Consider the following 17,431-nt stretch of genomic DNA (forward strand, 5'->3'; position numbering starts at 1 on the left):
CATTCATGATTTCTAAACTATTCCAGGATACCAAGTGACTCCTCATTCCCAGTGGCAGCCATATATCTGTCCACAGATAGACTGTGGAGAAGTTACCAAGTTTGACAGCAACTTCCAAACCCATGGCCACAATCCCCCAGCTGGACAAGGGGAGTGGATGTATGGTAACACAACCACCTGAAATTCTCCTCCAAGCCACACTCTATCCTTACTCAAAAAAAATCACTATTTCTTCACTGTCACTAGATCATAACCTTGAAATACCCTTCATAACAGCACTGTAGATGCATTTACAACAGAGGGACTGCAGTCAATTAAACAAGCAGCTCCTCACCAACTTTTCAAGGTCAGTTGGGAATGGGCAACAAATGTTGGCCTTGTCAGTGATAAATGTGGTGCTGGAAAAACATAGCAGGCCAGGCAGCATCCGAGGAGCAGGAGAATCGACGTTTTGGGCATATGCTGGCTTTTTCCAGCACCACATTTTTCAACATTTGCAGTCCTCACTTTCTCCTTGTCAGTGATACCCATGACCCATGGAAGTAAGTAAAGAGTGAGTTTAGTGTAAATTTTGGGATAACTGGAAGCAAAGTTTTGTATCTAATCATCTTAAAACCTTGACAGCAAGTTAGTTTTTCGTTTTCTCCCTTTCTTTTTCTCACAACATCGCTGTGACTCTAAAAGCTATAATGGCTTACTATTTTGACATGTATCCTCAGTCAAACCAGCATTCTCTCTTAATTTCCATTGACTTGAATTCAATATTGAAAAATGCCTAATTAATTAAACCCAATAAACTTTAATCATTTTTTTCAGGTGGTAAGAGAAAAATACAGTTAAAATGTGAACTCATTTCTTCCACACCATCATGACATTTTCAAACAGCATTTTTCGTTGCAAGTTACAAAACATTTGTTGACTCCGACAAACTAAATTATCAATTATACTTTAATCATTTAGCACATTTATCATACTGTGCTGAGCTTTTAATGGCTGCAGCATCTCATTAACATTCTGCAGTTCACTTTCTGCAGTATATATATTGTGTTGTTGGATGTAGTCAATGACACTTTCTGGGAGTAGATATTTCACACTTTGTCCTCTACGTAATGCACGTCGAATGTGAGTAGCACTTAAATCATTCAGTATCCATTCCGTCACCACGTGGATATTGTGCCTATGTTTAAAGAGAATATCTGATTCATAAATAAACCTCTGTGGATGCACATCCCCACGGCTAATACAAACCAGACCAAATTTCTGAACTATTTCCTCAATGTGTTCATCCTTCCACAGATTGGGATTGTTAAAGGTTTTCAAAACATCCGCTCCACAAAGTAATTTTAGCCTTGGTGCAACTGCAGAGAGATAAACACAGAATTCACACCATTAGAGAAAGCCAAATATCTGTGATAAAAATACGTTTACCTGGAAGGCAAACTGTTTCAGGCTGATAAGTAGAAAGTGCTTCATCAGATTCTATTATAACATGACATGCAACAGTGTACTGTAAAACAAATTGAAACAGTACCTAACACAAGGGTTTATTATAGTCACTAAGCTGCGAACCTAGTTAATGCGCTGCTCTCTACATGAAAGATGTGATTCTGCTCCCTAATAGTTCAGCCATTGGAGAACCAGGCTGAAATTTTTGCACGGGTTACTGGTTAAACACAAATGCATGGGAGCGGCTCGACAGCTGGTTTGCTCTCCCCTGCTAGTTCTAGGATTGCCTATCGATTGTGATGAGAGAACAAACAATCTGTCCTTGAGTGGAAAGGCATTTTGCAAATAGGTCAGTTGATAAATTTTTAATCATTTTGGCCATAATAATGGGTGCAAGTGATGCTTGATCATCTGCAACACCATTCATTGCTATAACCAACAAGAGGGGGAGCCTTAATTTTTAAATGGCTAAGAAACCTTTGGAGGACTATTGATTGCATTTGTGGAGATGATTTTTATTAATTTGTTTTTAAAAAAATAGCCAAGCAGCACAAAGGTGATTTGCCACACTGAACTGCAGTGAGTTCTTCCGTCTATTCCAGCTGATTCGACCCTCTCCTCCCTCAGTTCACTACCAAAGACTTTATCTAACTTCACAAACATAGTCAGGGTTTAGACATCCATTTGTGTGGGAATTGATAATCCCATCTCACAACAACAGAAAATGAAAACAAGCCAGTGTATAATTGAGCTATGCAGATCATTAGGTCCCAGGACTGATTTGCATTTAGTGTTGAGTTCTCTGATCAGGATGCAGTAAGAACAACACAATTGTCAGTGACCCTAAGCAAAAGAAGGGGAAAACAGGTTGGAGCTCCTGCTTCTGATAGTGATCTATTTGCTGTTATTAGGGAGAGTATACACGGTGTTCATAGGAGATCAGAATCAGCAAAATAATGGGCTGATTCTCTTTTGAAACAAAGAATCGCTGGTGATGGCAATTCAAAACAAAGACAGAAATTGCTAAAGAAACTCAGTAAGTCTGGCAAGATCTGTAGAGAGAAAGCAGAATTCTGAAGGAGGGCACTGGACCCGAAACATTAACTCTGCTTTCTCTCCACAGATGCTGCCAGACCTGCTGAGTTTCTCCAGTAATTTCTATTCTCCTTGCTCATTCGCATGATTTAGGCTGCCACATTATGCCTAATCGGGTGATGTATTTTAGGGCACAGAAACTGACCTTTACGTTTGAGGGAAGGGGAATAAAAAGGTAAAGCACAGCATTATGGACAATGTTGCCTCACTATTCATAGTCAATAATTGGAATGAGGTTATTGTTTGAATGAGGTTCATCAGCTGTCACTCTATGATATCAGAAAATATATGGAAGTTTTGAACAGGAATAGACCACACCACTTCTCAAGCCGATGCTACTGTTCAATAATTTTATTACTGATCTGTGATGAAGTTCCATATATTCGGCCTTGCCCATGTCCCTCAATACATTTGGTTTACAGAAATCTATTAATCAATCCCAGACTGTATTGTGTTAATTCAACACTGATTCAACAAAATGTATTGATTCAACATTAATTGCAACCTGGCACCAAGACAGTTAATAATCTCTGCACAACAAGTGTCCTTGGTTCATTCTTCAATTAAAACCGGGTGATGACAGTAATATTTGGGACAGGTACTCCAGGTCATAGAGTCATAGAGATGTACAGCACAGAAACAGACTCTTTGGTCCAACTCATCTACGTCGACCAGATATCCAAACTTAATCTAGTCCCATTTACCAGTACTTGGCCCATATCCCTCTAAACTCTTGCTATTTATATACCCATCCTGATCCCTTTTAAATGTTGTTATTGTACTCACCTACACCACTTCCTCTGGCAGCTCACTCCATACATGCCACACCGTTTGCATAAAAAAAGTTGCCTCTTAGGTCCCTTCTGAATCTTTCCCCTCTCACCCTAAATTTATGCCCTCTCGTTCTGGACTCCCCACCTCAGGTAAAAGACCTTTTCTATTTACCCTATCCATGCCCCTCATGATTTTATAAACCTCCATGTGATCACCCCTCAGCCTCTGATGTCCCAGGGAAAACAGCCCCAGCCTATTCAGCCTCTCCCTCTAGCTCAAATCCTCTGGCAACATCCTTGTAAATCTTTTCTGAACCCTTTCAAGTTTCACAACATCCTTCCGATAGGAAGGAGACCAGAACTGCACGCAATATTCCAAAAGTGGCCTAACCAATGTCCTGTACAGCCATAACATGACCTCCCAACTCCCATACTCAATAGTCTGACCAAGAAAGGAAAGCATACCATACGCTTTTGTCATTATCCTACCTACCTGCAACTCCACTTTCAAGAAGCTATAAACCTGCACTCCAAGGTTTCTTTGTTCAGCAAGTGTATAAGTCCTGCCTTAATTTGGCTTTCCAAAATGCAGCACTTCACATTTATCCTAATTAAACTCCATCTGCCACTCCTTGGCCCATTGGCCCATCTGCTCAAGAGGTAATCTCCTTTGCTGTCCACTACACCTCAATTTTGGTGTCATCTGCAAACTTACTAACTATACCTCTTGTGTTCGCATCCAAATCATTTATATAAATGATGAAAAGCAGTGGTCCCAGCACTAATCCTTGTAGCACCTCATTAGTCACAGGCCTCTAGTCTGAAAAGCAACCCTCTATCACCACCTTCTGTCTTCTACCCTTGAGAACAAGGGTAGGTCCAATCAAGGACAGTAGTGGGAGACTGTGTATTGAGTCGGAAGAGATAGGAGAGGTCTTGAATGAGTACTTTTCTTCAGTATTTACAAATGAGAGGGACTGTATTGTTGAAGAGGACAGTGTGAAACGGACTGGTAAGCTAGAAGAGATACTTTTAAGAAGGAAGATGCATTGGGCATTTTGAAAAACTTGAGGATAGACAAGTCCCCCGCGCCTGACGGGATATATCCTAGGAATTCTTGGGAAGCAAGAGAGGAAATTGCAGAGCCGTTGGCAATGATCTTTTCGTCTTCACTGTCAACGGGGGTGGTACCAGGGGACCGGAGAGTGACGAATGTTGTGCCCCTGTTCAAAAAAAGGAACAGGGATAACCCTGGGAATTACAGGCCAATTAGTCTTACTTCGGTGGTAGGCAAAGTGATGGAAAGGGTACTGAGGGATAGGATTTCCGAGTATCTGGAAAGACACTGCTTGATTAGGGACAGCCAGCACGGATTTGTGAGGGGTAGGTCTTGCCTTACAAGTCTTATTGAATTCTTTGAGGAGGTGACCAAGCATGTGGATGAGGATAGAGCAGTGGATGTAGTGTACGTGGATTTTAGTAAGGCATTTGATAAGGTTCCCCATGGTCAGGAAAGTCAGGAGGCATGGGATAGAGGGAAATTTGGCCAGTTGGACATCCTTCCGATAGGAAGGAGACCAGAACTGCACGCAATATTCCAAAAGTGGCCTAACCAATGTCCTGTACAGCCATAACATGACCTCCCAACTCCCATACTCAATAGTCTGACCAAGAAAGGAAAGCATACCATATGCTTTTGTCACTATCCTACCTACCTGCAAACTGGCTAACTGGTCGAAGTCAGAGAGGGGTAGTAGATGGTAAATATTCAGCCTGGAGCCCAGTTACAAGTGGAGTTCTGCAGGGATCAGTTCTGGGTCCTTTGCTGTTTGTAATTTTTATTAATGACTTGGAAGAGGGAGTCGAAGGGTGGGTCAGTAAATTTGCAGATGATATGAAGATTGGTGGAGTTGTGGATAGTGAGGAGGGCTGTTGTCGGCTGCAAAGGGACTTAGATATGATGCAGAGCTGGGCTGAGGAGTGGCAGATGAAGTTCAACCCTGTCAAGTGAGAGGTTGTCCATTTTGGAAGGACAAATACAGGGTTAACGGTAGGGTTCTTAGTAAGGTGGAGGAGCAGAGGGATCTTCAGGTCTATGTTCATTGATCTTTGAAAGTTGCCACTCAGGTGGATAGAGCTTGTAAGAAGGCCTATTAGCAGAGGGATTGAATTCAAGAGTCGTGAAGTGATGTTGCAGCTGTACAGGACCTTGGTTAGGCCACATTTGGAGTACTGTGTGCAGTTCTGGTCGCCTCACTTTAGGAAAAATGTGGAAGCTTTGGAGAGGGTGCAGAGGAGATTTACCAGGATGTTGCCTGGAATGGAAAATAGGTTGTACGAGGATAGGTTGAGTGCGCTAGGCCTTTTCTCATTGGAACGATGAAGGATGAGAGGTGACTTGATAGAGGTTTATAAGATGATCAGAGGAATAGATAGAGTAGACAGTCAGAAACTTTTTCCCCGGGTACAACAGAGTGTTACAAGGGGACATAAATTTAAGGTGAAGGGTGGAAGGTATAGGGGGGGATGTCAGGGGTAGGTTCTTTACCCAGAGAGTGGTGGGGGAATGGAATGCACTGCCTGTGGGAGTGGCAGAGTCAGAATCATTGGTGACCTTTAAACGGTAATTGGATAGGTACATGGATGGGTGCTTAAGCTCAGACAAATGTTTGGCACAATATCGTGAGCCGAAGTGCCTGTTATATGCTGTATTGTTCTAAGTTCTAAGTGTACCTTTGAGCCAGTTCTATATCTAAATAGCTAGTTCTCCCTGTATTCCATGTGATCTAATCTTGCTAACCAGTCTACCAAGAAAAACCTTGTTGAATGCCTTACTGAATCAGGATCGTTATTTTCTCTGAATTCACCTTTCTGGTCTGGTTCATTCAATCATCAATTTGCATATAATTTTGTTTTCACTTGCTTACTTCATTTGTTTTATTGTCCATTTATCTAAACCTCCTTTTCTTGCTACTTTTATTAGCATTCTTTAGGGGCTTTTTTTAAACTTCCACCTTTGCTTTTTTGTTCTTTCTTCAGGTTTTACTTCACATTCCTTTCATTTTACAGCTGGATTTGTGGTGCAGTAGCACCCCCTATCTCTGGACCAGAGTTTCCAGGTTCAAGTCTCACCTTGGCTTTTGATAGCTCTGGAAGGCAAGGGGAGGCAATGGGAACTTACTGACTTGGATGATAAGCCACGGCTCAGGGTGGCACGGTGGCCTCAGCAGTCAGCACTGTTGCCCCACTGTGCTGAGGACCTGAGTTTGATTCCAACTTTGGGTGACTGTCTCTGTGGAGTTTGCACATTCTCAGTGTCTTCGTGGGTTTCCACCAGGTGCTCCAGTTTCCTCCTGCAGTCCAAAGACGTGCAGATTACATCGATTACATGGAGGCTCGGTAGATTAGCCACAGTAAATGAAGAATCACAGGGATAGGGAAGGAGGTGGGTCTCAGTGGGAGGGTCAGAGCAGACTCAGTGGGCCAAATGAGGTCTGTATCTGCACTGTAGAGATTCTATGATTTGTTTTTTTTATTAATTTATTTGCTTTGCATATTCCACTAATGTAGTTGTTTTTGTAATTTCCCTTATCAATAATGTTTTTTGATCATATAATTGGGCTGTTTTCTCTTGAACAAATTACCAGTCAAATCTCAAAATATCCTTAGCAAATATTGCCATGATCAAAACCAATCAACAGTTAACAAATACAGTCAATTTTAAGCTATTTATCGTTTTTATGAATGCATGGGAGCATACTGGTTAGAGAGCGTGGTACTGGAAAGGCACTGTGGGTCAGGCAGCATCCAAAGAGCAGGAGAATCAACGTTTTGGGCAGAAGCCCTACATCAGGATGGATTCTCCTGCTGCCTGACCTGCTGTGCTTTTCCAGCACCACACTCTCGACTCGGTCTCCAGCATCTGCAGTCTTCACTTTCTCCTTGTTGAGCTGGTCAGCTCAGTTGGATAGTGGTTAATGTGTTTCAAAATAACACCAACAGCACTGGGCCAAATCCACGTTTTGATTAGATTCAAGGCCAGTCTGCTGTCAGACCCTGACAAACCTGTCCTCACCATAGGCACCAGGAGCATCATAATTAAACACTTCCTTATCATTTAACTTGAAAAATTGAGAGTTTATAAAAATCTTACTGACTATTCTGCATTCCATATCATAGATCAGAACAATACTTCATCAGTAAGAAATCCCTAAAATTTCTTTCTTTTCAAAACATAATTACTTAAAGAAATTACGCAGTTGACCAAAGTATTTTCTAAAAACAGTTTCCATATTTTTTCCTCTCCCTCAAAAAAGCACAGTCAATCCTCTTAACTCATTAAAGCAAGTATTTATAAAAGAAAATTAATAATATTCTCCATGCCTCCAAAGTGCCCATTATAGAACAAACCTATTCTGAAAAAGGATCGACATAATAATTTTAATGTACACCCTTTAGGTTTACTGCTCAAATAAAATGCAGAAGGCTGAACAAAAGACATTTTATTCTGCCTTAGCCAAAAGTAGATTGAAAAGACTGTATTGTATTGTTGAAGAGATTTTACTTAGCAATGATTTGCATGGAAAAAATCTCTGAAAGAGTCTCCATATTGATTCCAAACAGAAATTGACACTGCATGCTCTCTTACAGAATGGACACTTTAAAAAAAAACATTGTCCCTTTCCTTTAGGTTGCAATCAACTTTGATAAATTATGCAGGTGAAAGAAAATTGAGCTATTCCTTCATGCACTACCATGCAATCTCCTGAGAATGAATTCCAAAATGAAACCTGTGACAATTATTGTGGTCACATAGTATCTTACTGTAACAACTTGTCTCAGAGTACTTCACAAATTAGTTTTCAAGTGCTATTTCCATCATGGAGCAAGCAAAAGGCATTCTGCATAAACAAAAAATCTGACATTCTATACAAATAATACTCCTGATAACAAATGCTCTATTGTAAAGAGTGTCTTTTTATTTTTGCACTTCTTTTTAAAATTGATGGATGGAAATGAGAAAGAACTGTTTTAGAACCAGTTTTTAAAGGATTGACAGCTTTTAAAGAATTGATGTTCTGAAAAGCTGGTAACCTGACACTTAGAGGAAGCATTGCATGAACAGCTGTTTGATCATTCAGTATTTGCAGTTTGGGTTGTAGATGAACTGGAGCCAATGGTCCTGGTGTACAGCTACCCACTGAGTGGCAACAAGAAGTTGATCGATGGAATAGTGACTAGTTACCGATGACAACGGCCTTTTATCTGCCAACAACAGCGAGAGTAATTCTCAGGTAACCCAACAGCTTGGAGCGAGGAGCAACAGAGAGAGGGAGGTGATTTGATCTCCACCAGCTCAGGAGCTGCCTCTCTGTGCACAATGCAGTCAAAACCCACTTAATTCTGAAGAACACCAGTTTATCTTCCCTTCAGCAGTTATTGTGAGTTGTGACGTTTGATTGGCTCAGTTGGCTGGACAGCTGATTTACAAAGCAAAGTGATGGCAACAGCATGGGTTCAATCCCTGCAGTGGCTGAAGATACCATGAAGGACTCTCCTTCTCAACCTCTCCCTTCCCCTGAGGTGTGGTGACCTCACAGTAAATCATCACCAGTCGTCTCTCTCAAATGACAGCGCAGTCCTATGGTGTGGTAGAATGATGGTGACTTTATGGGTGGCTCAGTGGTTAGCACTCCTGCCTCACAGCACCAGAGTCCCAGGTTCGATTCCAGCCTCGGGTGACTGTCTGTGTGGAGTTTGCATATTCTCCGGGTGCTCCGGTTTCCTCCTATGGTCCAAAGATGTACAGGTCAGGTGAATTGGCCATGCTAAATTGCCCATAGTGTTAGATGCATTCGTCAGAGGAAATGTGTCACTCAACAGCATTACCAACATTGAACATCCAACTATCAACATCCTGGCAATTACCATTGACCAGATGCTCAACTGCAAGAGTAGATCAGAGTTTGGGAGTTTGGTGCTGAACAATTCACCTTTGAATACTCCATCAATCTACAAAAAGTAAAGTCAGGAGCGTGATGGAATACTCTCAGTTTGTCTGAACGATGGTGCAGCTCCAACATCACTCAAGAGGCCTGACACAATCCAGGGTAAATTGCCAACTTGATTGGCACTCTATCCACATGGTGGTGGTGTGTACCATTTACAAGACGCACGGCAGCAACAAACAAAAGTTCCTCCATCAACACATTTCAAACTTGGAACATTGCCACCTAAAAAGACAAGGGTAGCATGCTGTGGACCATGACCACCTGCAATTCTCCTCCATAGCGCGCACCATCCTGACTTCAGACTAAATGACCATCCCTTCTGGAACAATCTTTCTAACAGTACTGTAGATGGATCCATCATATATGGAGTTCAAGGTGGCTGCTCACCAACATTTCTCAAAGGCAATTAGGTATGGGCAATAAACGCTGGCCTAGTTAGCAACACCCCTAACCCTGTGAAAGAATGTTATGAAACACTGCTTTCCTCCAGCAAAGCAAGAGTAAAGCATGCAAATGAAAAATAGCCATGCCATGACACCAGGGTCCAAATTCGTAAAATTCTTCCCTTTGAGTAATTAAAAGTCCAGTTGAATTTTAAAGAAAGAAGCACTTGAAAGTCATGCATTTATATAGCACCTTGTACAGCCTCCAGTTGTTCCAAAGCACTTTTGCGGCCAATAAACTGCTTCTGAAGTATGGTCATTCTTAGACTATTGATAATATAATAAACAACTTATGCACATTAAGTTCCCAAAAAACAGCAAGTGCTAATGCCCAGGTAATGTGTATTAGATGATGTTAGCTCAAGGATGAATGTTTGCCAGAACTCTCCTATTCTTCCTCAGAAAGTGCACTGGGATTTTTTACACAAGTGGTCAGATTGGGCCTTGGTTTCCCATCTCAAAATTGCAGCACACTTGCGATACTGCAAGGTCAACCTAGATTTTCTGCTTAAGTTTCTGGAGACTTCAACTCACAAGCTTCTGTTTCAGAGGCAAGAGCATAACAACTGATACTGTGAATACAGAATATAGAATAATTTGCAGTTTGAAAAAAATCTCAAGAAGCTCCACCGCACCCATGTTAGAGCAGCCTATTTTATTGGCACTCAACCACTATCATACAATTCACTTCCTCCCTCTTCAATATACCTCAGCTAGTCTCTAAAATCTACCTAATGCAGTGCAACAACTTGTCAACTTTTTCTATAGTGCTTATATCTACAAAGGCTAACACCTAGAAGGTCCAAGGAAGCAGGCCTTAGAAGGTCCAAATCACATCCCATCCTTACTTGAAACCATTCTGCCTTTCCTTCATTGTCACTGAGCCAAATTTTGAATTCCTTACTTCACAGCAGCAGTCACAGGACACCTTCATAATGTGAACTGCAGCAGTACAAAGAGCCAATTCAGCACTGTTATGATGTCAGCTAATGGTACTCCTGCACAAATCAGATCCCAGAACAAAAACTGGCCAGGTAGATTTATTTTCTGATATTTTGGTTAACATAGCAGTCATTCCCGAAAAGTAACTACTCAAGGCTGATGGGATTCTTTAGCAACAGAACAGAAATTTATTACAAAAGAAAAGACCACAATTGAAAAGCAAACTCTCATCCCATTTTGCAGCACTGTGTCTTACAGACTCAAATCTGAAGAAATTACCCCTTTATGTCAAATCATCAAATTTCTCTAAAACTGATTTTTAACAGTATTTTTCCCCCTCTGAACAATGAAGTCTTCTTACAGGCATACACAATGAACAAAGTTCAGACTTCCTCAGTTTTTAATAACCTGCAGATTTCTAACCACATATTCCTTGCTTGCAAGTTACAAAAATTTAACTTTTACAGGGAGGTAACTGTGCTTTTCCTGAATTGTCCTAAACTCCTTTCTGGGAGAGAAATTATATTTGTTCCTGACTCCAGTTTGAAACTTCTCTCAAAGTTTCCAGACTCTGGATTTTCTAAGTTAAACTTTTTGATTATTCTGAAACAAAAACAAGATAATGGTCTTCAATGTTTACACTCTCAGTTACAAATCACCAAAGAAAAAACATTTGTTTTATCATTACTCCAGGCCTTGTTCCCCAATACATTCTAGATGTTCCAAAAGAATTATCGAAGCTAGTAATTTTTAAGAATAAACCTTTCCCAAAAGTGACACATTAATGACACTATTTTAAAATCCAAAAACTAAAACAGATAAATCACATCCCTCATTGCACTATCACCTTCTCGAGGGCAATTATGGTTGGACAAATTCTAATGTTGCTGGAAGTGCCTACATCCCAGGAATAAATTAAAAATAGAAATTCTAACTTCTCTCCTCATCCGAGATCCAGCTCATTAGAAAAATGCAATTCATGTGACTGTTCTCCTTGAAAGTCTTGAGAATGTGAAGGTCAGCCTGTTATTGAGGAAATCCATGCATATCTGCTCCAGTGGTTCCTAATGCTCCCAACTCAGTGAAAGTGTTTTCTTATAACCATTTTAAAGAAGGATAATCACAAGCTCAACAGTGAATTCATTAAAGAACATAGATATATTTAGTATCCTATCAGTGTTCATAGAAAATATATAAAAGTAATATATTGTGTGGATTGTGAATAGATTGTGTGGTTATTGCCACTTATGCTTCATTAAGCACTTTAACCTGCACATAGCAAATAAACAGCTACTGTTCAAAAAAGTCATCTTCTCCAGATTAAATTTCCATGATTTAGATTGTGAGCTTACCCTGTGTAACACATCATTCTAATTTCTCAAAGTACACTTGATTTATTGCTATACAAGATGTTTTGGAAACTTGATGGAGAAATTGATTTACTCGTTCACACACTGTAGTAAATCTTATTACTTTGAAACGTTATTAACACAGTGAAATTCTATTCTTACAACTTTTTCTGATATACTTTGCATTATAATAAATGGTTTTCCTCGTCTGATTTAAAAAGATTGCACATCATCACCAAACCTCTTACAAAAGAAAATCTCATGGCCGTGACATTTAAACAGTTAATAGGAAGGAAATATTCCTTACTAAGTCCTGCTAAAGAACTTGGAAGTCTGCATTCTAAAAAAAATTCTTAAGTCCCTTTTAATCCAGTCGGACAGAATTTCAATAACTGAGTGTTTTCAGTGACATTCGCAATAACATACCATGAGCAGCAGTTTATGTTTCTGTAAGTCTGAGAAAGCCCGACTCCAAAATGTCACACCTAGCAAAATAATAAGAATCATGTCCATGTCAGTTTATGCTTTAGCCAAGGTCAGAAGAAGTGGGCAGTACTGTCCGATGAGAAAGAAAAGCCTTTTTGCAAAGTAATGCACCCAGAATTGCCACTAACCAGGTGATCGAGGCCATTAATTGATTTGTTCTAAATTAGTTTTAAATTCTCTGCATTATGGTCTTAAGCAATAGATGAAAAATTATGGTGGTGTCATTGCTTGTACAATAGTCAATAACGACGATTGCAGAAATGCAAAATGTGACCTAAGTCCTGTAAAAAGCTAAAGATATTGGGGAACCAGAAAAGTAATGCAAGCAACAAAGGGGCCAAAAGACACACAGAACAGAAAGTGTCAGTAAAGAAATGGCCTTCCCATGATGCCAGTGTAAAATGGCTGAGGCCTCATTACAGATGTGATAGAAAGCAAAGCGAAAAATATTTTACAGCACCAGAGGCCAAGGTAATCAAATTCTAAAATGAGGCAACCAGTAGGATTTCTGGATAATATTACGATACAAGGGCCTTGATGTATATTTTATGACCCCAATGCAGCCTGTAACCACAACAGAAATTGCTAGAGAAACTCAGGAGGTCTGGCAGCAAATGTGGGAAGAAGTCATATTCAAGCTCTCAAGTTTGGTGACTCCTCATCTGACCTGCTGAGTTTTTCCAGCAACTTACACTTCAGATTTCCAGCATACGCAAATCTTGGTTTTATTCCAATGTGGCCTGTGACCAGACAGTGGAGGAGAAAGAAAGTGAGTGGGTAAGACATAGCTAAAATCAAGCCTTACGCTGTGGAAACAACAACTAGAATTTATAAAATCTATAAAAGGTCATAAAACATTTCAGTTCATGCGGACATGATCAATCAAAATTCGAATCTCAGTCACAAAAGATGGTAAAGGCAACTTAGTTAAATAGGTAGATTTAAAGGAACATTTTTCAGAAGAAAAGAAGGGTAGCAATGATTAGGGAATGAATTCTAGTGATCAGGGTGACAATTAGTAGTGTTGCTACCAATGCTAGAACAATTAAAACTGGCAATGCTCAAGACACCAGTCTTGGAACTCAGATATCATTCAGAGTTAGAGGGTCAGAGATAAGGGCAAGAGAAAGCAAGAAAGGACTTGAAAAGAAGGTGGAGAACGTTCATATTAAAAGGCTGCTTTCAAACCAAGGGTGAACCGTGAATGTGAATTTGTGAAAGTTAGGGCAGACCAGTTTTTTGAATGCCTTCTGTTGGTTGGTGATGGAATGCCACTCATTTGGAGGACAGATTGCCTTAAATCCTGATTGCAATGGTTGCATTCTTTGCAAGAAAAGTGGAACAAAAATGGGAGAAAATTGTAGCAGTCATGAATGAAATCCAAACTAAACTAACTTTGAGAGATAGAAAAATCAAAATATGTGAATTATCTCAATAAACAAGATCCGATCAAAGCACCAAGTGCCAATCAAACACATTTTATCTCATTTCCTCCAAGCACTCTTGATCTAAATGGACATCGCTAATGGATGAAATCATGATCCAAGCATGAAATGATTCAATTTTCTGGTTTCTCATACTCAGTATACTACATAGAACCAAATTACGCAAAAGCCAGCCCAACAATAGCAGCACTTGCATCAAATTTTCTTTATGCATTGCATTCCAGAATTTGCGGCAGGTTAACAGCATTTAGTATTCACCGATTCTAAGCTGTAAATCAAAGAACAACCTCTAATAACTGCACAATTAAATGCAGGACTTAGGAAGTTCCTCCACTACTTCCATTATATTCGTACCTCACCAGGTGATTTCAGATCTCGTCCAAACAAACAAAAGTCAATTTTAAATGACAGTATGGTGTTTTTACTAGCAACCTTTCTTGCACTGCTAATTATATTTTTAAAATGCAATGTCTTAGACCTTCAGATTTTAATTACTATTGGAGATTTAAATTTTTTTTGTTCCTCTCCCTCTTGACCCAATCTTGCTTTCCTTCTTTACAATTTTATTGACTGCAAATGATTTTGCATTGAATAAATTATTCTAATCTGCACTTTTTTTGCTTATACAATGCATGTCTCAGAAAGGATTATTTAACGACTGTCTGGAAAGCTGTAACATTGTTCGCCCTGTTGATATCTCTTAAAGGAGGGAGGTACGCAGTTTGCAACAGCTGGAAGTCATGGAGTCAGAGATGTACAGCATGGAAAACAGACCCCTCGGTCCAACCTGTCCATGCCAACCAGATATCCCAACCCAATCTAGTCCCACCTGCAAGCACCCGGCCCATATCCCTCCAAACCTTTCCTATTCATATACCCATCCAAATGCCTTTTAAATGTTGCAATTGTACAAGCCTCCACCACTTCCTCTGGCAGCTCATTCCATACACGTACCACGATCTGTGTGAAAATGTTGCCCCTTAGATCTCATTTATATTTTTCCCATCTCACCCTAAACCTATGCCCTCTAGTTCCGGACTCCCCGACCCCAGGGAAAAGACTTTGTCTATTTATTCTATCCATGCCCCTCATAATTTTGTAAACCTCTATAAGGTCACCCCTCAGCCTCCGACACTCCAGGGAAAACAGCCCCAGCCTGTTCAGCCTCTCCCTATAGCTCAAATACTTTAATCCTGGCAATATCCTTGTAAATCTTTTCTGAACCCTTTCAAGTTTCACAACATCTTTCCGATAGGAAGGAGACCAGAACTGCACGCAATATTCCAACAGTGGCCTAACCAATGTCCTGTACAGCTGCAGCATGACCTCCCAACTCCTGTACTCAATACTCTGACCAATAAAGGAAAGCATACCAAATGCCTTCTTCACTATCCTATCTACCTGCAACTCTACTTTCAAGGAGCTATGAACCTGCACTCCAAGGTCTCTTTGTTCAGCAACAGTCCCTAGGACCTTGCCATTAAATGTGTAAGTCCTGCTAAGGTTTGCTTTCCCAAAATGCAGCACCTCGCATTTATCTGAAATAAACTCCATCTGCCACTTCTCAGCCCATTGGTCCATCTGATCAAGATCCTGTTGTAATCTGAGGTAACCCTCTTAACTGTCCACTACACCTCCAATTTCGTTGTCATCTGCAAACTTACTAACTGTACCTCTTATGCTCACATCCAAATCATTTATGTAAATGACAAAAAGTAGAGGAACCAGCACTGATCCTTGTGGTACTCCACTGGTCACAGGCCTCCAGTCTGAAAAACAACCCTCTGCCACCACCCTCTGTCTTCTACCTTTGAGCCAGTTCTGTATCCAAATGGCTAGTTCTCCCTGTATTCCATGAGATCTAATTTTGCTAATCAATCTCCCATAAGGTACCTTGTCGAACGCCTTACCGAAGTCCATATAGATCAAATCTACTGCTCGGCCCTCATCAATCTTCTTTGTTAATTCTTCAAAAAACTGAATCAAGTTTGTGAGACATGATTTCCCACGCAAAAAGCCATGTTGACTATCCTGAATCAGTCCTTGCCTTTCCAAATATATGTGCATTCTGTCCCTCAGGATACCCTCCAACAACTTGCCTACCACTGAGGTTAGGCTCACCGGTCTATAGTTCCCTGGCTTGTCCTTACCACCCTTCTTAAACAGTGGCACCACGTTAGCCAACCTCCAATCTTCTGGCACCTCACCTGTGACTATCGATGATACAAATGTCTCAGCAAGAGGCCCAGCAATCACTTCTCTAGCTTCCCACAGAGTTCGCGGGTACACCTGATCAGGTCCTGGGGATTTATCCACCTTTAACTGTTTCAAGACATCCAACACTTCCTCCTCTGTAATCTGGACATTTTGCAAGATGTCACCATTTATTTCCCAGCAGTCTATATCTTCCATATCCTTTTCCACAGTAAATACTGATGCAAAATATTCATTTAGTATCTCCCCCATTTTCTGTGGCTCCACACAAAGGCCGCATTGTTGATCTTTGAGGGGCCCTATTCTCTCCCTAGTTACCTTTTTGTCCTTAATATATTTGTAAAAGCCCTTTGGATTCTCCTTAATTCTATTTACCAAAGCTATCTCATGTCCCCTTTTTGCTCTCCTGACTTCTCTCTTAAGTATACTCCTACTTCCTTTATACTCTTCCAAGGATTCACTCGATCTATCCTGTCTATAACTGACATATGCTTCCTTCTTTTTCTTAACCAAGCCCTCAATTTCTTTAGTCATCCAGCATTCCCTATACCTACCAACCTTCCCTTTCACCCTGACAGGAATATACTTTCTTTGGATTCTTGTTATCTCATTTCTGAAGGCTTCCCATTTTCCAGCCGTCCCTTTACATGCAAACATCTGCCTCCAATCAGCTTTCGAAAGTTCTTGCCTAATACTGTCAAAATTGGCCTTTCTCCAATTTAGAACTTCAACTTTTAGATCTGGTCTATCCTTTTCCATCACTATTTTAAAATGAATAGAATTATGGTCGCTGGCCCCAAAGTGCTCCCCCACAGACACCTCAGTCACCTGCCCTGCCTTATTTCCCAAGAGTAGGTCAAGTTTTGAACCTTCTCAAGTAGGTACATCCACATACTGAATAAGTGTCCAGGACAATTTGGTTGCTTGCAATGAGAGTCAAATGCCATTATTTCCCACAGCTATGGGAACAAATAATTTCTATTGGAATTAAAACTGCGAATAAAGATTCTTTAATACTGTCAATTGCCTAGATTTATCTCTATTTAATAGATACACCCCCATCCAAGTGCACTTTTCATCAGAGTACTCATCTGCTTATTAGCATGTAATAGGAGGGAAGGATAGCATCGCTGGATAATTGTCAAATCAACTATATTTTTTCTCTCCTTTATTATTCCAGATGTCTATCTTGGACACAAACAAATTACCATAACAAATGCAATGGTT

General features: G+C 40.4%; 1 protein-coding gene across 2 annotated transcripts in view; it reads right to left on the bottom strand.

Moving 5' to 3' along the window:
- Positions 1 to 590: 590 nt before the first annotated feature.
- The window catches only part of nmnat3 (nicotinamide nucleotide adenylyltransferase 3), a 60,246-nt gene continuing 43,405 nt past the window's right edge, over positions 591 to 17,431 (bottom strand). For both annotated transcript variants that reach the window (XM_072572814.1, XM_072572813.1), the window contains exon 5: positions 591 to 1,358. In XM_072572814.1, the coding sequence (XP_072428915.1) occupies positions 949 to 1,358 (410 nt within the window). In that variant the 3' untranslated portion in view covers positions 591 to 948. The remainder of the gene's footprint in view (positions 1,359 to 17,431) is intronic.

This window comes from Chiloscyllium punctatum, chromosome 6 (genome assembly GCF_047496795.1).
Source record: "Chiloscyllium punctatum isolate Juve2018m chromosome 6, sChiPun1.3, whole genome shotgun sequence".
Taxonomy (NCBI): Eukaryota; Metazoa; Chordata; class Chondrichthyes; order Orectolobiformes; family Hemiscylliidae; genus Chiloscyllium; species Chiloscyllium punctatum.